Below are 26,101 nucleotides of genomic sequence, written 5' to 3'. Positions count from 1 at the left end.
GAGGAGATCTCAACTGCACTTATTGAGTGTCAACAAGGGTCTGCCCCTATAACAAATATTTTGTGCGGATGTTCCACAGGAAAAAAAAAAACAGAAAACCAAGCATATTTCCTCTGCAGTTGAGGATCCCCAAAGTGACTGGCAGGATTTTACTCAGGGGGTTGTTTACACTTCAATGGATTTAAAGCCTCCTTAAGGGGTATCTGTGCCTGCCACTCCCTGGTCCTCCACTTCTCCTAAAAGACTTAGGAAACTGGATTCCTCTGATGAGGACCAGGATTTGAGGGGGGGGGGGTCCTTAACATACTCTTCTCAAATCCCATCCCCCTTGGACTATGGTTCAGAGGAAAAGGGTTCCGTTAGTCCAGATTCCTCTTTAGAGGAACTCTCCTTTGGGAACATATGATGAAATTCTTTAAGTGGGATTGCTCTCATGTCTCTGATATCTACAAGAGGTATTATGAGCTTCTTCAGATGGAGTCTCCCATGCCTTCTGCTGTTTCCCCAGTTCTGGCTGCCCTCCTGGACACCTTTTCAGCAACTTCTCTGGCCCCTGAGTCTCAGCCCCCAGCTGCCAAGAAACCTGACTGGTTTTACAAGATGGCTGATGAATGTACATTTCTGTATAAATATATACTGCTGATCCTTTTGTAGTGTCTGTCTCTTCTGACAAGCTTTCAAAACTGTTGCCCTCAACTAAGTTGCTTCCTTCAGACAGGATAGTAGGGTCATGGAGAAGGTAGACAAAAAGGTTTACACTGCTGCCACTTTATCTTTTAGGGCCATTAACTACCAGACTCGTATGACCAGGTACATTTTGGCTCCTTTCTCAGGTTTCTCAAGTGGTTCCTGACCTTCCTGATTCTGAGGAGAAGGCCTCTACCCTTTCCCTGTTGGTAGTTCCACCTCTCAAATTGCTCGCCACTCTATTAAATGCAGTTATGATGCAGCTGATACTTCCTCCAGGGTTGCTGCATTTGGCTCTGTTATGAGGCATTACTCCTGGCTTTGTCTTCAGGTTTTGCCTGATGACATTAAGGCCAAACTACTGCATGCGCCATTGGATAATAATTGTTGTGGTGCAGCAGCTGTTGAACTTCATAAGTTTCTCCACTATAAAGGCAAAGCCTTGCAGGAATTTAAACATTTTTGTTTCTCCTATTACAAGGTTTCAAAGGAATTACCTTTCCAAATCTGCTTTTGTTCACAGGCAGTCTTGTCCTCTGCCCAAAGGTAAAAAGGGTTCTAGACGTGTGCCTCCTGCTAACTGTACTCCAAACCTCTAAACTCCAGACCTCTATTTCAGAGAAACCTTCTTCTCAGGATTTGACAATTTGCATCCCCTTTCCCTTGTCCAAGTTTGTTTATCTTTCTGTCATTCCTTGTCTCTTCCAGATTGGTTAAGGATAACAACATAGTCTTGGGTTCTGCCCGTTATCCACCAGGGATATTTCATGGTTTGGAAATCCCTTCCTTCCATTTTGGGCATCTCTCAACCTCCTCAGGAACAACATCTCTTCTCCCAGAGATGCTTCAATGTCTTTTCATGTAGACATCATTCCACCTGCACCTCTTGCCCAAGTAGAGAGGGTTTTTTATTCCAGAATGTTTTGGGTTCCTAGAAAGGAGGGCACTTGGGGACCAGTTCTGGACCTTTCATAGCTCAATGCCATTTTCAAGATTCCGTCCTCTCGGGTGTTGTCTCTTCAGAACTTTTTTCCAGTTTTACTTTCCCAGTCCTTTCTGGTCTCTCTCCGGATCTTAAGGATGCCTACCTTCATACCTCCATCCATCCCCTTTACAGGAAATGTTTACATTTCTCTTTTTCTTCCTTGCGTCTTCAGTTCTCTGCTTTGCCCATTGGCCTCTCTACTGTCCCAGAGGTATTCACCTCCTGTCATTGCCATTTGCAGGATGAGAGTGGGTCAGATATTTCCTTATCTGGATGATCTGCTCGTTCAAGCTTCCTCCCTTGATGTTCTGTTTCAGGATCTCCAGTTTACTATTTCCTTGTTGCAGAGTCTTGGGTTCACCATAAACTTTCAGAAATCAGCTCTGACTCCTTTTTAAGATCATGTTTTCCTTGGTGGCAGGATACAGACTATCTCCATGATAGCTTCTGTGCCTGCCCGCAAGGCCCTGTCTCTCTCCGCCTTTTTCCAGTCTCTCCTGCCTCTGGCTTCAGTCATGGCCAGGGACTTTCACAGGGTCATTGGGTTCATGGTTTCCATCATTCCCATGGTCCCTTTGGCCAGGCTTCATGTGAGAAAGCTACAGTGGTACATCAAGTCATTGTGGCTCCAACATTGCCACCCCTGGACTTCCCAGGCCCCTTACTTCCTTGTTTCAAGCTTGAGCATCAGTGGTGGATTCATCAACTTTCTCTCAGCCTGAGGCTTCCTTTCAAGATTCCAGCCCTGACTCGAGCTATTTACAGATGCCTCAAAAACATGATGGGTGCTTCATTCAGCTTTCTTAAAGTTCAGGGTCTCTAGACTTCATCAGAAGTCAGATTACATCAGCATAAAGGAGATGAGGATTCTACTCCTAGCTGTTCAAGCTTTTCATTCCCGCTTCCATCACAGGCCCCTCAAAGTTTTCACAGACAGCACCACAGTGATGTATGTCAATAAGTAAGTGGGTATTATGTCCTATCATCTTTGCAGACTAGCTCTTCAGGTCTGAGATCTAGCTATGTAGGTATCAAGTGACTCTTCGGGCTACTTATATTCCCTCAGAGCACAATCTAGTGGTAGACTCTGTGAACAAGTCTAGCACACAGGCTCACAGATGGATGCTTCACAGAGATCGTCCACTGGGTGAGGTATTTCTCAGGTAGATCTTTTTGCCTCCCTCTAAACTGACAACTTCCTCTATTCTGTTCTAGAGTCCCAAGTCCTCTGGCTTGGAAAATGGACACCCTGTCTTTTCCTTGGAAGGGGATGTTTTTGTATGCCTTCCCTCCCCTTCCTCTGTTGCCATGGGTCTTGCAGAAGATCAAGGCAGGACTGTCCCAAAATCTTGCTAGTGGCTCCCTTTTGGCCCAGACAGCGTCACTTCCCCCTTCTTTCTCATTTGGCCAGAGGCAATTACCACAACTTACCTCATCAGGTGGACTTTCTCACACAACGCAAGGGGTCTCTTATACATCCTCACCTGTCTTCTCTTCAGCTTATGCTTTGGGTGAAAGGGTTTTGGTCCATTTTTGGCACCTCTTTTCTGAGGATATCCTTTGGGTCCTGCAGGAGGTCAAGAAGCCCACTACCAGGAAATCATGTGTGTCCAAATGGAAGAGATTCTCTGTCTGATTAATCTCTCACCTTAAGTATCCCCTATCTGTGGAGGTTCCTCTGGTTCTCTTATTTCTATGATCTGCTTTGTGTTGTGATGGAATATTCTTCTGTTTAAGCTCACCTGTCAGCAGTTTCTGCTTGCCTGGCCTTGACTCCTCCTCTGGCCTCCAGATTTGAGGTCAAACAATTTGTTACAGATGTCCTTCATATCAGGCCTCCCAGGAAGCCTATTCCATCTTCTTGGGACCTCAGTTTTATTTTTCAAAAATTTACTCAGGCTTCTTTTAAGCCTACTGCCTCAGCTTCCTTACAACATTGTACTTGGAACAACTGTTCTCCTTTTGGCTGTCACTTCAGCCATGAGGATGTCTGAGCCTCATGGTCTCATGACTGTACCTCCTTTCTTAGTTTCTACAGAGACAGGGTGTCTCTTTATACCAAGCTTTTATCCCCAAGGTGGTCAGTGAGTTATCTCTTAATCCGTCTGTTCAGCTGCCTTCCCTTTTCCTTCTCTACAGTCTGCCTGTGAGAAAGTTCTTCACACCTTAGATCTGCATAGATAACTCCAATATTATTTGGATAAAACTAGTTATTTGCAGTTCTGAGCAGCTTTTTGTTTCCTTTCATCCCAGGCCTTTGGGTTTAGCTGTTTCTAAGCAGACTATCACTTCTTGGATTTCTAATGCCATTTATTTTTGTTATTCTTTTCATAGTAAATGCCTTTACTCATCAGTAAAGGTTCATGCTTCCAGAGCTGCTGCTTCCTCTGGTGCTTTTTTCAAGGGTCTGGATGCCAGTCCCACCCTAAGGCTGCTGCTTGGTTTTCTGTCCTTCATGTATCATAAGCTGGATGTATTTCCAGGGGTAGAGCTATCTTGCATGGGTTTCTAGAGGGCTCTTCCATGCCATCCTCCTCCCAGGTCTCCTCTTGAGCTTTTGTACTGTCCCTTCTGTTGTAAATAGTGCAACAGTGATATGAAAGGACGTAGCACAATTGTGTAAAATCTTACCATAACAATAGATGTCCTTCTGTTCACTGTTGCAGTATTTGCTTCCTCCTTCCTGCCCCCTCTGCTCTTTCAAGGTTCTTCTTGCCCTTCTGGACAAGGGGCTCTTCTCTGTTTGCTTCCTGTGGATGTACATGTTCTTTCTTGTCTCTACCGACATTCTGTTCCACCTGGGACTTTTTCAGTTCTGAATGCATTCATCCATACTTCACCTTTATGCCCTATGCCTTGCTTGGGGTATGTGTGACTTACTGTTCCTGTAAGTACTAAAAGCTTTGATATACTGGCTGACGATAGGCTATGCTTGGCAGGAGATCCCTTCTGTTGTGAATACTGCAACAGTGAAGAGAAGGACGTCTACTGTCATGGTAAGAATTTATACAACTGTACTTTCATAGTACATGCCCGAAAATCATGAAGTTTTTGCTAAAAATCAGTAAGAGCAACATGAAATATATTTGACTAGAATTAGTAGTGAAACAAGTTAGTTTGCTTGCATGGGAATTAAACATGCTATACTTCACTGATTTAAGACTAAGTCATCACAGTGGATAGCCGGTTACTGTGACCTTGCTTTACACTGGTGAACAGTACAGTATTTTCAGAACACTGTGGCCTGCAAGTACTGATGAATCAAATTAAGAAATGTGTTTGTGAAGTGTGCTATAGTACTTTTTGTTACAGATTAACAGAATGACCAGTACAGTAGTTTGTCATGTGCATTGTTTGGTGTCAGTAGTTACAGAAACTACTTTTGCTGCAAACAAGAATTAACCATGATTTCTATGTATACTTTTGTACATTTGAGAGGTTATTCCCTGATACAGACTGTTTTTGTCAATTATTTTATTGAATATTAATATTCTAACATGGCAGTGTTACAAGCAAATGTCCTTCATGTTGTTATAGTGGTTTTAACACAGTGCAGCACAAATGGTTTAGTGATGATCTGCCAATTTACAGCATATGTCTTGTGAAAAACAGCACCAAGTGCAGAACTTGAGGAGCTAGCTTGGAGAAAATAGGAAAGGCAGTGGTATTATACCTGGTTCCCTCTCCTGGGGGAGATGGAAGCCCTGGTTGTGATGGTAGGATATGCATCCGATGTTTACATATATGGTGTAGGCACCCACCAACAGACATTCTCATCTGTAATGGCCTTACATCATTGTACTTTGAATGTTAGGGCAAGGAAATGGTAGGGCATATAAATGAAAAATCTCTATGATCACAAGTGTGACACTGCACTAGAATGCCTCATTCTTCTGTTAGGCAATGGGTGGGTTTCAAATTGGGTCTGAAGGGCTGTCAGGAGTCACTCCTGGCATCCATGATTGAGGAGAGGCACCAGTGGACATATGATTGCTATTTAGTAAAGTTTCTAACCAAAATAATTTCATTTAAGAGTGTTGGCCACTGACCTCATAATGTTATCATTTGTGTAGGTAGAGTAAAAGTCATTAATAGAAATCATAGTGATGTGGTATCTCAGTTAACAAATCTTGCTGTGGAACATGCACTCTGTCACTTCTAGTTTCTCTGGTACAGCAGAAAATCTGAGTTTTCTGCACATGCTCTGTCTTCTAACTCTACTATTTTTTTTAAACGGCTCTTCTTGAGAAGACTTATGCTGAGCCCAACTGTTTTAATCTCAAACTGATTTTTGCACTTTTTCTGGTCCATCTGAATACCTAGTTAAATCTTCTATTGTATTCCTTCGGTGTTTCACTTATTTTAAACATCTCTGAATACATTTAATTTAATTTTTCTTCTGAATTAGTAGAAGCCGTCTCCCAGTGCCCAGACAACGAGGGCACTTCACAGACAGAACCAGTGGTATTTGTCACCTTTGTACCAGGGAAAGAGTGCAGACCAGTCATCAAGCAGACTAGTTCTACATGTTTGGTTAAGTGCATTTTATACTGCTCTGTAAAACCGAGAAACTCATATAGGGATAGGTTAAAGCAAATCCTACCATGACTATTGCTACATGAGCAACTTTTTTGAGGGCTGTCTTTGCCTAGAGTGTCTGCAAAACTGATCCATACATTTTCCAAACATTGTAAGTTGGATAGCCAGTCTTGGAGCAGGATGAAATTTTTGCATGGCTATTGCTCATAGCCTGCCCTGGACTTGAACATATCCGAAAAGTGACTGCTTTGGAAATCTTCCCATAAGTCATGACTACTACTGCAACATAGACCCATATGAGTACCATGGTACACACGTGTGATGACATGCAGTGTAACAGGAGGCACAGACTAGGATCACTGTTCCAAAATGAGCTCTGTCTCTTTCTCCTTTTTTTCATTCCGCAAAGGGTTAGGTACTGGTAAAGTTCTCATTCTTTTGTCATCTTGGGCCTGAGACCTGTGGAGAGGAAGAGACTGACTACTATTTATCATGTGTGTATGTATATATCCAGTCAGTACTTAAGGAAATAAATCCAGGCTGTTCACTGGAAGGCCTGATAACAAAACTAAAACTCGAGTAGGTTGCCTACATAGTGCCAAGAAAAGATTTACTAGACAAGATGCTAGGAAAAAGAAGGGGGTAGCAAAGGCTAAGGTGGCTGGACAGTATTACTGTAATAATTAATTTGAAATGTAGAAGAATTTAAAGAAGCAGTTCTAGACAGACAGGCCAGGCTTGCTAAAGTGCTTGTGGTCTCAAAAACTCATATTTCACTAAACAACAACAAAGCCATACATTTGTATCTGTATATCTGTATCTGTCTACATAAGTATATATGTAGCCAGACATAGATATATACAGATGGATAGACACAAATACATGCGGACACGCAGCAGTGTCCTAGACCGTTTGTCACCCACAACCCTGGCTGACAGTGGAGCACATATCAAGTGCAGTAGCACCTTTTTCTTTCCAAATATAGTATAGAAAGTAGTCAGACAAGGAGAGTAAAGGAGGGAGTTAATTAGCAAACTCTGTGAACTTGAACCCAAGCTGCTATGCCAACTAGAAGCTTTTATACACATTTTAAGATCAATTCTGATAGTGGAGACAGGATTTCCTAAAAAAAACACGTGTATGTTTCATAAAGTCACAGGAAAATAAAAATTAGTAGCCTACTTGTTTGAAACAAAAGTAAATCAGTAGTTTTGGTTATTTTGTTTCCAGTCTCTCACAGGCTATCTTACAAAAGTCCCAGACTGTAGGCATCAATTGGACACTGGTTGAATCTTCAACTCATATATATTTTTCATGTACAAATCCATAAGTTAGAAATGACTGAGCTGTCATACTCCACACTGCCAGGGTTTCAGGATAAGCTCTTGCTCACCTCTTTTGATCCTCCAGTTGATGAATTAATTTCCTGATTCTTTTCTCTCTAACAAGCTACTTCCATTTATAGCTGCATATTTAGCGGTCAGTACTCTGATATCTAGCTAATACATAGTGTTGAGTGACATTGTTGTGAGAATGCTCCCACTCTCAGTATGATAGCACATATTTTAAAGAGAGTTTACTCATCTATTAAAACCAACATGTAACAACACACTCATGAAAGGGGATAGTCCCCCCTGGAGCCATCTTCTTTCAGTAGCGAAAATTAACTCAAGGTCATGTATGCTAAATGCATGCTTTTATCTGTTTCAGAGCTGGGGAGGAAGTAGCCTGTACCACAATATCTTCAGAACATTTGGCATGTAACCTTTTGGGAAGCTGTTTGCATGTCGTGACCACTACTGCAGTTGCATTCCTACTCAGATATATACAGTTACGGTGTACTCACAGAAGCGTACCTTCTTCACTTTAGTATTTTTTTCTTTGTCAATATGGAGAATTTCCATTTTCCTCAATCTAACAAATCCTTGAGACATGGTTATAGTATCTGCTCTTCAGATGAGATGCTAACCAAGGTCACGTCTGCTTGAGTCGGTGGTTGTTAAGGTGGATGTAACAGATGCAGTGGTACTTGGGGGGGGGGGTAGGTGAAGTTCCCCAATGCCCTAGCCAGGTTTCCCCTACTCCATGTGAATATCACCTGGGGTTTCCCCTGAAAATAGGGCACTAGCCTATTTGGACCAACCGAGTCAAAAATAGTAAATAAATAAATAATATGATTTGCTGTTTCTCTGATACCTACAGGAAGACGGATTTTAAAAGTTGGACCAAGAAAGGAAAAATACTTGATCATCAGACTGTATGTGGTACCTCTGGCATTATGCTACTCCTTAGGAAGTCTTTTGTATGGACCGGATTTTGCACTTTACTATATTTTATGGAACATTGCTACTAGTTACTACCAAGATGCCAGCCTGTAAGCACTTTCTGCTGCTGAGGCGATAGTCCATGTAGGATGTCTTTTTAAGAAGTGTGCTAGAATAACATTCCTTAAAGTCATCATGATTCACTTCAGAACCATTAACTGACATTTAGTGGTCGGAGCACTTAAATCATTTTTTTTCATGGTATTGTAGCTCATAACCAACAGTTGTATAACACTGTATTTACATCAGTACAAGATGATAAAAACTAGATCTGGGGTTAATGTTGTTGCCTAACAGTAAGAGGTTTTACTGTGCGATTCTCAGCTGGGGTGCCTTCTGTGCGGAAGTCTGCATGTCCTCCCTGTGGTCACATGGGTTTCCTTTGGGTGATCCTGTTTCCTCCCACATTCCATAGACCTGCAGTAGGTAGATTGGACACTCTAAATTGGCAGTAGATGAGTGTGTGTGTGCAAGTGAGTGGTACAAATCAATTACTGAGGCAGGGCTAGCCACCCGGTGATGTAAACCTTGGCTCGAGATGATTGTCACTGTTGAAGTGACATCCCGATCCCATATGCAAAACAGGAAAAGGGGCTGAGGATGGATAGATGTGTCTTGTCATTTTCACACAGGGATCCAGGGACCTCAACAGCTGTTTGGGGCTTGGGGCTTTGGTTTCTGGAACTCCAGTAACTGCAGCTTCCAGTCTTAGGCCTCCTTAGAAGAGGTCTAGAAGCATGAAAATGCACAGTCAGGAGTGCAGGTGTTTTTACTTCCACTTCACAGATGTGTAAAAAATAAAAAAAAAAAAGTCAAAACCCAGGCGCATGTACAATGCTAATTTTTAATGGATACAATTATATTCATTAAATATCAGCTTTGTCCTGGTGTCCGGTGTTTGATTTTGTTTCTTCTTTATGCTAGAGTCAAGAGGATAATCATGGAGCAGCATCACTCCAGTACTTCCTAATGTTTCCTTTCAGTAAAATGAAATAGACCTTAAAACCAAAATAGAAATTATTTCTATCTAAATTAGTCCATCATATTACCTGCAGTCTTTTTGAGCATTGCATGTTAAGGTAAAAGGATGTTTTGCACTTTACATGGAAATAGCGTTTCTTTTTGTGTCAGAAGAGCTCAAGCACTAAATGCAGGATAGTTTTTATCTGTTCTTGGCATTTGTAGTCTCTTAATCTACAACAACTGAAAGGGACCATAGCTGTAGTATTCATTTCTGACATTGCATTATACCATAGTAACATCATTAGGGAGCTGCCTTACTGGGTATCATTTTGTTTTTTTTTTTGGTGGTGGGGGGGGGGGTCAGATACCACCACTGGTCCATAGATAAACATGCCTTTGTTCACATTTAGTCAGGATGTTGAAGAGCAGCAAATCCCTTAGGAAGTTCCTTTTGACAGAACAAGCAAAGTCTTACCAAACAGAAAAGTGCACACTTAGAGTGGAGGGCCCATATAGCCTCATTGGTGATTGTACTTGTGGTCACAGTAGATGTCCTTCTATTCTGATGTTGCAGTAGGGAGTAGCTGCCTACAGTGCCACTTTCCGGCCAGTATACCAAAGTCTTTGTTCTGGAGGGTACATGTGACGTTGGCTACGAGGGCCATAAGCCAACATTAGGTATAAAGGTGACGTCTGCACTTACCCTCGTAAGAATTTTTCTGCCGTAGTGATCATTGCATGCCCATTCACCAGTTCTACCTTACTCCTCGTTTTACCAGATGACTACAGTTACGAGTATCGAGACCAGACGACTGTTTGGACCATTCAGATAAGTGCCCACTGAGGTTTTTTCTTACTTGTTTTGCTTGCTGTTTTAGACTTACATGTCAGCTAGGAAAGGGAAGTGTGCTTGTGGGAGACAGATTCCTCACAAGGACATGCACGATAAGTGTGTTTTCTGTCTAGGCAAGGCCCACGACCATACATCCTGTTCTATCTGTAAGTCGTTCGTCCCCAAAACACTTCGTAGTCGACTAGCGGCTTTAAATCTTTACCTCGAGAATCAGAGACTCAGACGTTCAGCATTAGGCATGGAGGGAGGAGTAGGCCAATCTGACGAGCCGCCTTGGAAGAAGGCGAAGAAACTTAGGCCCGAATCCCAGGCTGCACCTCAGGTGTCCGAACCAGCTCTAGAAACGATAAGAGACCCGGAGTCTGTTTGGACGATGGTCTCCCAAGCAGGTCTTTGAACCACAATGGAAGCCGGGGTATGGGATAGCGGAGGTACGTCTGCTCATCAGCCATCAGAGTCTGATAGTGGAGGGGAACCATGGCTCACCTTCTCAGAAGCCCCTGCTCCTCCTTCTCTTGCTAGGCCATCTGCTTCTCCCTTGTCTGCTACACCCTTGAAAAGGAAACAGAAGTCCAAACACATTGAACCCCCTCAGATTTCAGGCTGGGAATCCTTTTCCCAAATCCTTTTTAAGGCCTTTCAGGCCTAACAACTCCCACCTACTCTCACACCTCAACCAACCCATGTGTCTGAGGAGGAATATTCATCTTCTGAGGAATCCTTCTCTTATGAGACTCCAATTGAATCCCCCAAGGAGTTCATTACTCCAGATGAAGAGGATTCTATTTCTCCAGACTCCCCAGGGGAAGAATTTAGTTTTGGGGATACTATCTCCCTCATGAGGGAACACTTCCAGTGGCAGGCCTCTGAGGTCTCAGATTCTAAGAAAAGATACTTTGACCTTCTGCAAATGGAGCAGCCCGCTCCCTCAGCTGTGCCCCCTTTACTACCTGCATTCCAAGATGCATTCTTAGCTGCTTCACAGTTTCCTGACTCCCAGCCTCCAGCAGCTAAACAACCAGACAGATTCTACAGGGTCCCCCAGGACACCCAGTTTCTTTACAAGAACCCTCCTGCTGACCCAGCTGTTATAGCTATTTCTGCAGACAAGACTTCCAGACAGTTTCCTTCCTCTGTTCTTTATCCAACTGATAAAGACAGTAAATTTATGGACAGGGCAGGTAAAAAGGTCTACACATCTTCCACTCTGGCCAATAGAGCCCTGAACTACCAAACCCACATGGCAAAGTTTGTACTTGATACCATTTCTAAGGCCTCCAGTCTTCTTTCTGAGGTCCAGGACTCCCCCACCAGAGTGTAGTTGAACTCTCTCCTCTCCACAGCATCAAAAGTGACCAGGCACTCTATTAAGTGCAGCTATGATGCTGTGGAAGCTGCTTCCAAAGCTGCTGCTTCTGGATCAGTGCTGCATTGTTACTCCTGGGTATGGCTACAACCCCTCCCCATGGATGTTCAGACCAAACTTCTGGATGCTCCATTAGACAATAAGGCACTTTTTGGACAAGCCTCTGCTGAGCTCCTCAAATCCCTCCAAGAGAAAGGAAAAGAGTTGCAAAATCTAAAACACCTTTTGGTGTTCCCCATTCCTAGATATCATAGAAGCTACCCTCAAAAAACATCCTTTGTATGAAGGGAATGCTTTTCCTCAGCACAACAATCCAAGGGATGCATGCAGCAGAGAAAGACTTTTACCTCAAGACTGTCCTCAAGATCTTCTTCCACTCCCTTTCAGGGACAGCCTGACCATCACAGGCCCCCTCCACTGTGACTCACCCACTCTGCATCCAGAACCCCCCCCCATCCCTCCGTCTCACTCTCTCCCTCCCCTCCTGGCAGAAACTTACAAAAGAACAATGGGTCCTGTCCATCATCCAGAGAGGATATTACATAACTTGGTGATGCTCCCACCCTTTCAGGGCATTCCACAACCACCAAAAAACCAGACTCGCCTATTCCCACCCATTATTCAGCAACTCCTAAAGCAAGGCACCATAGAACCAGTTCCCGTCACTCAAAATAACTCAGGGTTCTACTCCAGGGTGTTCCTGGTCCCCAGGAAAGAGGGTCCCTGGAGACCTATCCTTTGTCTTTCCTGTCTCAATCTTTTCCTTCTCGTACCAAGCTTCAAAATGATAACCTTACCTATTCTCCTACCTCTAATCCCCCCCCCAAGCCTTCATGGTCGCTCTAGATCTCAAGGATGCCTACTTACACATCCCCATTCATCCGGATTACAGGAAATTTCTCAGATTTTCTATCGGCTCCTGCCATTTTCAGTTCTCTGCTTTACCCTTTGGTCTATCCACAGCCCCCAGAGTGTTCACCGAGTGTCTAGCCCCCTTCATTGCCCATTGCAGGATGCAGGGTATACAACTATATCCCTACCTAGACGAACTCCTCATCCTGCACCAAGACCACCAGCTCCTACTCCTCCATTTGCAGCAGGTGTCACACACTCTCTCTCTTCTGGGGTTTACTATAAATGTAGAAAAATCTCACCTGACTCCTTCTCAGGACATGATTTTTCTGGGATGCAGATTACGCACGGGACTGCATGAAAGCCTTCATACCGGACCAAAGGATTCAGGAACTCAGTCTGTAACTCAACTACATCCTTTCCCGAACCTTTCTGACAGCTCGGGAATTTCTAAAACTGTTAGGCCACATGGCATCCCTTATACACATTCTGCCTTTGACAAGACTACACATGTGCAAAATTCAGTGGATACTGACAAATCTATGGCACCAACATTCTCAACCCTTGGATGTGCCCCTCCCACTCCTCCCTTGTTTAAAGAGGGAGATTCAGTGGTGGATATCTGCAGTACAGACCAACCCAGGGCTCCACCTTTAGACCCCACCCCCACGTCAATGCCTTTACACCGATGCTTTGGACCTAGGATGGGTGGCAGTGTTGCAAACAAATCAACAAAACCTCTCAGTACAAGGCAAATGGTCCACTCTAAGAGTAAAAGACCACATCATCATCAAGGAAATGAGAGCCTTGCTGTTAGCCCTACTAACATTCCAACTCTCTATCCTGCCAGGAACGTTAAAGGTAATCACAGACAACATGACAGTTCTGTGGTACATAAACAAACAAGGAGGGACCAGGTCATACCCTCTATGCAGACTGGCCATTCAGATTTGGAATCTAGCAGACTCCCTCAGAGTACACCTGTTGGCCATGTATAGCCCCTCTCAACAGAATGTGATGGCAGACGCACTCCGCAGAACCTCAGCCCCTCTCATGAATGGATGCTGCAGAGGGAGGTTTTCCTAGACCTGATACACAGGTGGGGTATTTCACAAGCAGACCTCTTTGCCTCCCCAGACAGCATGCAGATGCCCAAGTTCTGTACAAGGAACCCACATCCACAAGTGTGGAAAGTGGACACCTTCTCATGTGGGGGGGGGGGTCCTGTACCCCTTCCCCCTTTTACTCTGATCCAGAAAGTCCTTTTGAAAATTCAGAGGGACAAACCAAAAATCCTACTGGTGACCCCCTTTTGGCTAAGACAGCATTGGTTTCACCTCCTTTTTTCTCTAGCCAAGGGCAATCACCACAGGTTTCCCCACCGGATAGACCTTCTCACAGAGAACAAGGGGGTCTCTGCTACAGCCGCAGGTGAACAATCTAAAACTGACCTTATGGGTGATAAAATCCTGATCCCCATACAGACACCTTTACTCAGAGGATGTACTTAATGTTCTGCAGGAGACTATAAAGCCCAGCACTAGGAGAAACTACATTGCTAAATGGTTCATATTCTCCAATTGGTGTCATAGGAACAAACAGGACCCCCTCACTACCCCCATCCCTAGGGTCCTGTCCTACTTGTGTGAGCTACTCCAAATAGGACGAACATATCCCTCGTTCAAAGTCCACTTGTCTGCCATCTCTGCCTGTCTGCCATCTCTGCCTGTCTGCCCATTTCCCTTCCACTGGCATCTAGACTGGAAGTCAGACTCTTTTTAAGAGGAGTTCTCCACATCAAACCCCCACGGAACCACATCCTTCCTCCGTGGGATCTAAACTTTGTATTAGAAAAGTTAACACCATCTCCTTTTGAACCAGCACATTCTGTTTCTCTGAAATTTTGTACATCAAATCAGTTCCGCTTGTTGCCCTCACATCTGCCAGGAGGGTTTCGTAGATCCAAGCCCTGATGGCCACATCCCCCTACCTAATCTTTCACAGAGACAGAGTGTTACTCAAGACCAACACCTCCTTTATGCCCAAGGTAGTTAATGAACTCTCATTGAATCAAACCATTAACCTACCTGTCTTCTACCGCCATCCTCCAAATGCTTCATAGAGGACCCTTCACTCTCTGGATGTGCACAGACAGCTAAGATATTATAGGTTCATAGGCAAGTACTAGGCTATCTGCCCAAGGGCATTTATAAGCCTAGCCAGAATGTGCTGGCTTTCGCCACCCCCTTAGATTAGTTCCCTGTGCCTCTGTCAAGTAGAGCCATTAGTTCCCTGTGCCACTGTCCAGCAGAGCCACTGCAGTGATCCCCGGGGTAAATTTAGGGCGGCACAGTGGTGCAGTGGTTAACATTGTCACCTCACAGCAAGAGGTTCTCCGGTTCGATTCTCGGCTGGGGTGCCTTCTGTGTGGAGTTTGCATGTTCTCCCTGTGTTCGCGTGGGTTTCCTCCGGGTACTCCAGTTTCCTCCCACATTCCAAAGACATGCATCTGGAGAATTTCTCCCCGGGCCTCCGCTGAAAACAGGCTCTGTGGAACCTAGTCGGACATTCCCGGTCAACAAATGAAAAATAAAAATAAATAAATAAATAAATAAATAAATTTTCTGTTTCCCATCCACCCGTCAAGGTTTCTCTTGAAGAGTATTAGTAAGGGGCTCTGCCTGATATATACTGGAATCCTGTTCCAAAGCATGGGGAGTCTCTGGGACAGGAATCTATCTTTCCAGCATGTCCTATTTATCGTTGTGGTGAGGTTTATATCTCTAGAGCGTGTGGCTCTCCGGAATTTGTTTTTTTTTTAAGGTGGAGCATGTCCATCAATTCTTGGTTGGACATGGCATGTATGTCAGACAGAGATCACCTCTGAGTAAGCGGTATGCAACCAAGTACAGCTGGAGTTTCTTGAGTCGGGCTGCATAGGGCATCTGTTTTGAGGCCAGTAATCCTCTTGGTGAGATACTTTTGTGGTCTTTCCAGCTGTTGCAGGTGTCTTGTAAGGTACATCCCAAATGGGACGTTGTATTCTATGATGGGTGTAATGAGTGATGAGTAGACAGGCACAATAACCTCTTTTGTTCTAGATGCAAACCCTTTTGTGATTAGGTGGGCCACATAGAAGGATTTTCTAACCCCCTTGGCAATATGATTATCAAAGGAGAGATTGCTATCTACTTGGGTCCCCAGATCCCTTATTACATTTTCTGTATTTAGGGGACTACCACCTATGTGGTAGTTTGTGGGTACTTTATTTTTTCCAAAGGGGATAACTATGCACTTTTTGGCATTTAGCTTGAGGCTGTGATTTTGACACCAGGTATCCGTCTCAGTGAGACTTTTCTGGAGGGTGTCTGTATCAGCCGGAGAATCAATTATAGCCCCTAGTTTGCAGTTGTCTGCTAATTTGGTCAGCCATAGTCCTCCTATGCTTGCCTGTACCTCTGAGAAGTATATACCGAACAAAAGGGGTCCTAGGACTGAGCCCTGGGGGACGCCACTTGTAACCGGTTTAGAGTCGGACGTACAGCCTGCAGCTCTCACCATGTGGGTTCTGTCCGTGAGCCATTTGGCAAACTATCTCGTGATGTAGGGGTTTATTTTCAAGCTGGTGAGCTTGTCTATAATGCTAGAATGGGGAATGGTGTCAAAAGCCTTTGCGAGGTCTAGGTAGGCTGTGTTGACCTCCTTTCCCTCGTCTAATGCCTTGGTAACTGTCTCAAGAAGTCCACCAGGTTTAGGAGGCATGATCGTCCCTTAAAGCCAAACTGGGTAGGGTCCAAGGTTTGGAGGTTCCCAATGTCTCTGTTAATGTGCTTCATGATGATGATGCGCTCCATAGCAGACCAGGCTAGTCAGTCTTATAGGGCGATAGTTCCCGGGGTCCGTTGTGGCTCCACTTTGTGGAGTGGGATAACTGTTGCTGTGCACCACTCTGTGGGTACATAGCCTTTAGAGAGGCTGAGTTTGAACAGTGTGTTTAGGTGAGGGGTTAGTTCATTTTGGAGCTCTTGTAAGACACAGCCTGGGACACCGTCCGGTCCCATTCAAGGTGTGTTTTTGGCTTTCAATAGGGCTGTTTTAACCTGTGTGTCAGTGATTGGTGGGGCCCTACATTCTTCTGGTATGGTTATGGGCCCTTTGGGGGTGAAGTTTGCACTAAACCTGTCTGCCAGAATGTTGGCAATATCAGTCGATTCAGTGTATTTTGTGCCATTCTGCACTATATCTAGACTAAACCAAAGATATCAGGAAATCAGAACAGTTATTTGTTTCCTTCCATCCCAGAGCACTAGGGAAAGCTGTATCTAAGCAAACCATTGCTTCCTGGATCTCCAAATCCATCTCCTTCTGCTACTCCCACCATGGAAAAACCTTACAAGGCAGTATCAAACCACATTCCACCAGAGCAGCTGCCTCCTTTTCTGCCTTTTTCAAAGTCATTGATTCCCCTTCTGTTTTAGAGGCAGCCACTTGGACCTCGGTGCACACCTTCAGCAAATACTACAAGCTTGACATGGCATCCCGTGCTAGAGCCGGTTTCCAGAACTATCCTACAGGGTTTCCTGGGCCATGGAAACCCTTCCTCCTCCTCCCAGGATCATACTTAAAGCTCTGGTACTCTCCCTACTGTTATGAATACTGCAACATCAGAACTGAAGGGCATAGAATAGTTGTATAAGACCTTACCATAACCATAGATGTCCTCTTCTATGTTGCAGTATTCAGTCCCACCCTCCTACTCTCTGTTTCTTGCTTCTGCTATAGCAGGTATTGTGTGAACACCTGTGGCCGTCTTCTTCCCCAAGTCTCTACCTACTGCTCTGGCAGGCATGTAGGTCTAAGAGTCTCAGGACCCTCCTGAAAAACCTCTGAGGCACTAGTATATAGAGCAGAGACTATTCTGAGGAGGGTACGTGCAGACGTCTCCTTTATACCTAATGCCGGTTTATGGCCCTCATAGCTGACGTCACACGTACCCTCCAGGACAAAAACTTTGGTATACTGGCCAGACGGTGGTGCTGCAGGCAGCTACTCCCTACTGTTATGAATCCTACTGTTATGAATACTACAACATAGAAGAGAAGGACATCTATAGTTATGGTAAGGTCTTACACAACTATTCTATTTCCACATTTTTTTGTGAGGAGTGCTACAACATGTTCCTCTTATGAGAAATCTAAAGCGCAAGCTGTGATGGCATTGTTTTAAAACCCTATCAAGATTTATATTCCAAAGGTGATGGTTTCAGTGTGATTCTTTCCTTGGAGAGATGGCAATGAGGATGTGGCAACACATAAATGTTTCATAGGTTCATAGGTTCATAGGTTCATAGGCTGGTACTAGGCTAACTGCCTTTTTGCCATTTTTTAGCCTAGCCCCACTTACCCCATGTGAGAATCAAACTCTGCACCTTCTGTTTGTAAGGCAAACACCTTAACCATTATGCCATCCTCCCACCCCCTTCATAGAAGTTATTACCATGGTAAGTCATTTTCTTTATGTCTTATCCTTCACTCCACACACTTCTGTGTAAAGGAGAGAAAAAAATGTCCTGATTAAAATTTTGTATTAAAAAATAATAAAGATCAGTTACATAGGATAACTGGAAGAATTTTGATTGCATGGTCTGTTTTGAAAGAAGTATGTTTTGTTATAGAATGCATATTGCCTGCTCACCACTGATTCTCAGAGTCAAAGGTCTAGGTTTGAAACCACATCTTATCACTTATGTTTTGTAGTGTTTGCTTTAGATGTTCTTACTGCCAGATGATGGATGATTATAGACCGTAGTGATCTTGGGAGCACTACTTGAGGATAGGTCACTATGGGCTAGAGTTCATATTTCAGGATCTTTGTTGCTAGACTCAGGCCACTTTCTGTGCAATATTATAGTGCAAGCAAACATGATGAAAGCTTTTCCTGTAAAGAATGATAATTGTGTGTTTTTTCTGTACACAGTGTAAAATTAACCAGAGAACTGGTATTTAAAGCATCATTCTGACCTCTGGCCAGATGCTGAACAGTGGCACTTCTAAAACTGGATAATTGTATTATATTGTGAGGTGTGAATGACTAGGCCTAGTAGAGAGCTAATAGCTGGGGAGTGAATCTATAATAATAAGTCATTAAAATTAGTTGTGTTGGAAACTGACATTATTGGTTTAGAATGCAGGTGTAATTGTAATGTTTAAATCTAAAGTGCACTCAGGAATACTTGCTAAAATAATTTGCATTCAACTACTCCATATGGTTTGAAAGTGCTTGATTGTGTTTAACTGTCTTCCTTAATGTATAAAATAAATTTAAGTTTAAAACTCTTTCTTCAGGCAGTCCATTATGTTGAGGTTTCAAAATACTGAGCAGAAGCTTTGTTTAAGAATGATTGTAGGTCATATGGTAGTGAGCGAACTAGAGTTAAGGCTTTCAAACTGTAAGAGGTCAGTTGGAGAATGAATAGAGGTTATTACATTTCAAGTCAGAGCAAAACACACAAATTTGGGAAAACTCTCCCTCCATGAAGTGGTGAAGGACTGGTCTCACTGTAGGATTTCTCAGATACAAAAGAAAAATGTTAGTGAAGCGTGTTTCATAAACTGGGTGATAGGGCCTGGGGGACTAAGATGATCATGGTTGATTGTGAATTTTCAGGAGATTAAATCTAAATTAGAACTGAACTGTGTGTGAAAATTTAAGCAGCATGAGGTCACCATTGCTGAGGCTGTTGATGTAACATAACCCTGTATTCATTCATTCAGTGAAAACAGACATGCTGGGAAATCTGTGGCTCACATTGTACAACACTTTTATATTTGTGTAACATTGTTACAGGCCTTGCTGCAGACTCATGACGTAGTAGCACATGAGGTTTACAGCGACGAAGCACTGAGAGTTACACCTCCTCCTACCTCCCCGTATCTTAACGGAGATTCTCCAGAAAGTGCCAACGGAGACATGGACATGGAGAATGTTACACGAGTTCGTCTGGTCCAGTTTCAGAAGAATACAGATGAGCCAATGGTACGTAGAATTTATTTTATATTCTGCAAGCAGAAATATCTTTAATTGCCAGTCCTCCATAAATGCGGACTCCTGGCTTAACACAGTAAGCAAAAGGCTGCTCATGTTGGATAATTTCTTAACTTTGTCTATATTATAGTGACCCCATTTTTAATTTAATAGCTTGCTTAAAATTACACTTTTTTTTCTCTAGAAATGAGCCAGATCCTAATCATTTCTAGAGTATTGTGGCCTGTCATTAATGTGTAGAGCTGTTTTTTGATGCATGTGTATTGCTTGAATCTAAGCTGATAGGCAGTCTGAATGTACTAATGAAAATATTTATGCATTTGGATTGAATGTATGTATTCAGCAGTTTGATTAAATAGCCCTTGTCTAATGGTTCAGCAGTAGAGCACTTGTCTTTCTACGGACTACTCATTTATTATCCCACCACTTATCAGTTGAAGTCTACTTTGATGAGCTTGTGCTAGTCCTCCTTTAGCTTTCATGCTACAGTTAGCATGTGCCTTCATTACATTGTCTGTCCATAAACCCAAGCAAATAAATATCAACATTTGTCCAGCTGGAGACATATGTACATAAACAATTGCAAGTGCTATGTTTATCTTAAATGACCAGATGCTGGTGTACTAGGTAAAATGTAACTCAACAGATTGGTCACCTTTGGGGACTTTCAAGATGGCTGCACATTGAGTAACAGCTTAATTCTAGCTCTGCCAGTGGACCTAGATTTCTGGGTAAGTTTCAGTAACTGGCTAGTAAGTGCACTGGATGCCAGGAAAAAAGAAACAGAGGACCTGAAGGGAAAATTGGCTAAAAAAGTGAAAAAAACACTGACTAGGAAAAGTACTATAGCTGTTCAGCAAAAAGCATTGCAAGCTCCAGACATGACTTCCAGTAACCTAGAAGAAAGTACAAGGTAACTGCATACAGACCTGACTGAGTTAAGTGAAACACTGATGGAGTATATCAACTCAAATAGTAAAAGGCTGGAAAAAAATAGAAGAAACTTAAAACAGATATTCAGATAAGATGATAAAACTGCAAAACTCAGAGGTCTAAATGAAGAAAAGGCTGGTTGAATATGAGACTGCACAAGAAGAGATGTTTCAAAAAATAATAGAGATAGAGGACTGAGCACATAGGGAAAGTCTGAGAATTTCTGCTGTATCTGAGAAGATGGAAGGAAGTTAATTTTATGAAAGCACAAATAAGCAACTGGACCGGTATTCCACAACAGAAATTGTTAATTGAAAGGGCACATCCTGTGTATGCATCAAACCTGGCTATGAGAAAACAAGCTAGGCCTTTAATAGCAAAGATGCAATCTTACCAGCAGAAGGAGTTGAGTCTGACAAAACTGTGGCAGAAGGCCAAAATACTTAGTGGGTGACAGCAGAGTCTTTATAGAGAATGACTACTTATTGTACACCAATCAGAAGAGGAATACATTTATCCTATTATTCAGAGAATGTTGAGAAGCAGGCATGAGATTCAAACTGCTATGCCCAGCTATCTTCAAAATATTTTTCCTTGAGCAACAAAATCATTTTTGATGAAGTACATGCCAAGGAAGAAATACAAAAATGTGACAAAAAAAAAAGTAAGCTGTGAAACAGAAGGATATTCTGTTTCTTGTTCTTCTGGTAATAAAGACCACAGAGAGGGACTGTACCAGTGAAACCTTTTCCATTGTTTCAATGGAAAATGTTTGAGAGGGGGAAAAAAGCACAAGTGCTGACTAGAAGAATCGAGAGTATGTTGGAAACGAAGCAGGACAAGGTTTGGGAGAAGATAAACAGGAATAGAACAAACAAGAAGATCTGGAAATATTGGCCTTTCTTGGACTTTATTAAACTTGTAGGGGACTGTAAATCATATGCCCTGCTTCATGTCATTAATGTTAGGAAAGATACTCAGAAGAGAGAAAGAGAAGGAAGAAAGTTAACTGTAATTAAAACATTTATGTCTTAATAGTACTATTTAAATAGTGCATGATTTTCTTTGCATGTTGCAAAGTAAAGTTTTTCAGTCATTTTAAGTGTAATGGGGAATACTAATGTAAGTAGCTGCTCCTGTTTGTTTTTTCGTTTTGTTTCTCCCTTCTTTTCTCTTTCTGCTTGTTTGGTTTTAAGAAATGTGTACACACTGCAATCTATAAAAACAAGATCTAGTTAAAGGAGCATGACAAAAGAAAAATTAGTGTGCTTTTTCTCATTCTTGCATAGGGGAATGAATGGGTTAAGGCCATTAGCTTGAAGCAAGTTTTAAGAGAAAGCAAGTAAATGAAAAATAATACTGACTGTTATGCTTTTCTTTCTAGTAGATGATTTTTGTCTGTTCTCATGTCTCTCTAGCACACTGTCTGAAAAAGAGCAATGGCTTGGAGAAATCTTTTTCTAAAAGCATTCAGGTGTTTTCCCAGTTGAGAGAGTTATAAAGATGAGACAAAACCAGACAACACTTAACAGAACCACATCCTATACCATGCATCTTAGCATAGATAACCTTTCTTTTAGGTTATCTTGATTCTGTGTGTGTGTGGCTGTCAGTTTAGAACATTTGTCCCTATTATGAGGGTAAAACTTCAATATTTGAAGATGTGCATAGTTTTGTGTGTGTTTTATTATTAAGTTAGTAGGTTTTAGGGGGCTATTGGGTGTTTATGTATATTTTTGTTTGAGGGTTTTCAATAAACAAAAAGTTCTGTAAGATGTGACATAGGCTCAAATGGAGATGACAAGAAACAACTGTATAAATGATTAACCTGGCAAACAGTACATGCATTTAACAGAAAAGCTGAAACTAGACATTTAACAAAAGTTGGGAATAATAATCTTTCAAGAATATGATGCTTTCTATAATGTCTTTAAATGTTAATGGTCCTACAAGTAAATGCAAAAAAGAAAGGCTAATGAACTATATTAAAAATGTAGAGTGAAAATAGCTGTGCTACAGGAGACACACTTGGAAAGAACTGAACATGTGAATTTGATAAAGAAAGGTTTTCAGGATGGTTATTCAGCAGACTACCTGGGGCAAAGGAAGAGAGGAGTACTTACATTGCAAGAGGAGATCCAATAGTAATAGAGGATAAAAAAGACAGCAATGGTAGATTTGTAGTACTAAGGGGCCACTGGCAAGGGAGGTGGATTACACTGGCATGTATTTGTATCCCACTGAAAATTGCTATAATTGAGCTTAAGAAAATTCTGGGAGAAATAATTTGCTTTCAGCAAGGAATATTACGTATTGACGGGGACTGGAATTTGATTTGCAATAGTGAAGATGTGTCTTGGGGGTCTAGAAGGGAAAATATAACAAAGGAGGGTAGATTTTATTTATTTGTTTATATTTTATTTTTTGCATTTGTTACCTGGAAAAGTCCACTGGGCCTGGAAAGAGACCATTTTCAGTGGAGGCCCGGGCAGAAAAGCTCCACAATAATTACTTACAAAGAAAATATTAATACACATAAAGAATTTTGAGCAGTACTATTACATTGAAAGAAAAATAATAACACAACAGTGAAGATAATTACAATCATGGAAAATAGAAGTAATAAGTAGAAGTAATAAATGGCATATATTCAAATTGCACATGAATGTAATATGTCTGCAAGGTTCAATGGAGTGGGGATGTTGAGTACAGCGTAAGAATAGAAGGAGATAGAAGGGCTAAGGAGGAAAAAAGTCAGGCTAGAGTGGCAGGGAAGGAAATGATAGTAATAGAATAATTAGAGTTGTAACACCAAGAAGAGAAGTCAGGAGTTGGGGTTGTGTGTTGGGGTACAGAAGCATAGCCAATGAGAAGATAGATTTAGTTTGAGGGATTTTTTAAAGGCGGCAGGATTGCTGATTGTTCTGAGTGAAGGGGGGAGATTATTCCATGCCTTAGAGACAGTATATGAATACAACATTTGACTGTCTGAGAGCTTAGGTTTCTCTATGGACAGTAACATTTTGTTTTCAGACATAAGGTGTCTGTTAGGATGGTTCATAATATGTATGGAGGAGAGGGAAGGGCAGGTTTCTGGGTGGTAGATGAACTTGTAGGCTGTAGTTAATTGTAGAAAAGTGAAATAGTGAGGGGATTCTAGCCTATTTATTTGATGCAGAGAGAAACAGTGATGGGTAGAAAATTTTACATTTGTAGCAGATTTAGCCACTTTGTTGTAACAGGAGTCTAGTTTTGTTCTCAAGGAGGACTGTAGATTGGTGAGGATGGGAGCACCATATAGAAGTGTTGGAAGCAGGAAGGATGATGCAAGAGCCTTTTATGCAGAGAGGCTAAGAAAATAGTTGTACCTATACAGGGCACCTAGTTTTTGATGGGATTTTTTGATGTTGCTGTAGATGTGAAGGTCGAAAGTTAATTTGTCATCAGTGATGACACACAGCAATTTGGTATGAGGGACAGTTTGGTACGAGGGACAACTTCAGTGATGCTGTTGTTTTGGGAGTGAACTGAAAATAGTGACTTGTCAACAGGGCTGGGTTTTGTGGGGTAAATGTTAAAAGTTTTGTTTTCTTGAGGTTGAGGACGAGATGGTTCTGGGACATCCATGTTTCGGTGGAGGTAAATGCTTCTTTGGTGAGATCCTGTAGTGCAGTGGCAGATTTAGAAGAGCAGATGATAGTTGAAGTCATCTGCATATTGAATAACAGTACTGTGGGTGAGAGAGGAATGGAAGTTGTTGACAAATATACTGAATAAGAGGGGTCCCAGCATTGAACCTTGGGGGGACACCTGTATTTGTAGTTATAAAAGGGGAGGAAGAGTGTTGCCATTTAGTAGTTTGCTGCCTGTTACTGAGATAGGTAGTAAAGCATTGTAGGGTAGAGGGAGATAGACCGAGGTTAGAGAGTCTGGTAAGCAAATGGGAGTGGGAAATAGTGTCGAATGCCTTTGATAAATCTAGGAAGAGTGCTGAGACTAGGGAGCCAGCATCTCAAGCTCTATTTACTGTGTCCAGGAAGGAAATGAGGGCAGTGTTAGTACTATGTCCAGACCTAAATCCATGTTGAGTGGGGGAGAGGATTTTGTGTTGTATGAGATGACTGAGGAGCTGAGTGTGAATATATTACTCAAGTATTTTGGAGATTGGAGAGAGAGTGGCAATAGGACAGACGTTTGAAATGGAGTTGTTGCCGCCTTTGTAAAGTGGAAGGATAAATGCTTTTTTTCCAGATATCTGGTATGCAGGATTCCTGAATGGACCTGTTGAGGATGCTGATGGGATATGCAATGGAGGAGGCTGAGTTGTAAGTATTCTGCAGGTAAGTTATCTGGAGCACTGGTACAGGGCTTGAGTTTGTGAATAAGTTTTTTAATGGTGGAGGTGACTATGGCTGTTAGTGTGAAAGAAGGTAAAAGATTTGAAGGGGAATGTACAGATGGAGTTCCTGGTGGGGCAGTTAAAATGGGTGGGAAGGTGGTAGTAAGTTTTTTGATGACGTCGATGAAGTATGTGTTAAAGAGGGAGGCTATCTCAGAGGGTGTTTTTTCCTGGGTTTGGACATGGGTTGTTAGTTCCAGGGTGGAGAAGGGAGTTGATTGCCCCCCAGAAATTCTTGGGGTTTAGTCTATTTTGGTCTTGGATAGCCTGGAAGTATTCTTTTTTTGTTTTTGATAACTAGGTGTTTAGCCTGATTGCAAAGTTGTTTATATTGAGTGAGGTTAGACAGTGTTTTGTTTCTTTACCAGGCTTTATCCCTAGAAGACATAACTTGCCTTGTGGACTTTGTAAGCCAAATAGCATGTTTTGCCTTGATCCTTTTTAGTCGGAGTGGGGCAAGACTATATAGGATCCTAAGAAATGTAGAATTGAAGAATTCTACAGTTTCCTTGAGTGGGAGAGATTTTAGTGGGCTCCAGTTAGTGTTCTGCAGGATGCCATTGAAGGTGTTTGATGAGAAATGGGAAAGATCTGGTGTACTGATATTGGTGTAAGTTTGGTATGGTGGTGGGCTTATGTATTATGAATGCTGGGGAATGATCATTTATACTATTTGGGAGAGTCCCTGAGGAGGTGATGTTTTCTGGGTCAGATACCAAGATCCAATCTAAGATTGAGCCTTTGTTTTCCTTATTGTTGGGTCTAGTAGTGTCAGAGATTAGCTGCATATAGATGTGAAGGTCAATATCTGTAGAGGGATTATTATTAGAAATATCTAACCAGTTGATATTAATGTCGCCTAGGATGATGGTTTCATTTTTTTATATTGTTGGTTGACCATGCAAGAATTTCTTCAAGAATAAGAGTATTGTTGGGAGGATGTATACAACTATGATGCAAAGGCTTTTGCAATCATTAGGTAACAAGTAGCTCTGCAGTGGAAAAAGGGGAATTGGTTTGGAATGTGGGATTACTGTAAAGGTGCTTGGGAATCATAAGGTGATGCCTCCACCTTTTTTATGTAGTCTGTCAGCACTGAGGCAGGAGTAGTTTGGGGGTAGATGTTCAGAATCTTTGATATATGACTTTTGTAGAA

General features: G+C 42.3%; 1 protein-coding gene across 7 annotated transcripts in view; it reads left to right on the top strand.

Moving 5' to 3' along the window:
• The window catches only part of CASK (calcium/calmodulin dependent serine protein kinase), a 4,132,188-nt gene that overhangs the window by 3,571,787 nt on the left and 534,300 nt on the right, over nucleotides 1-26,101 (top strand). For all 7 annotated transcript variants that reach the window (XM_044072334.1, XM_044072332.1, XM_044072333.1 and 4 more), the window contains one exon: nucleotides 19,416-19,604. In XM_044072334.1, coding sequence (XP_043928269.1) covers nucleotides 19,416-19,604 — 189 coding nt within the window. The remainder of the gene's footprint in view (nucleotides 1-19,415; nucleotides 19,605-26,101) is intronic.

Source organism: Protopterus annectens, chromosome 5.part0 (genome assembly GCF_019279795.1).
Source record: "Protopterus annectens isolate FY-2018-M chromosome 5.part0, PAN1.0, whole genome shotgun sequence".
Classification (NCBI taxonomy): Eukaryota; Metazoa; Chordata; order Ceratodontiformes; family Protopteridae; genus Protopterus; species Protopterus annectens.
Note: the sequence above shows the minus strand (reverse complement) of the source record. Positions and strands in the feature narration are given on the sequence as shown.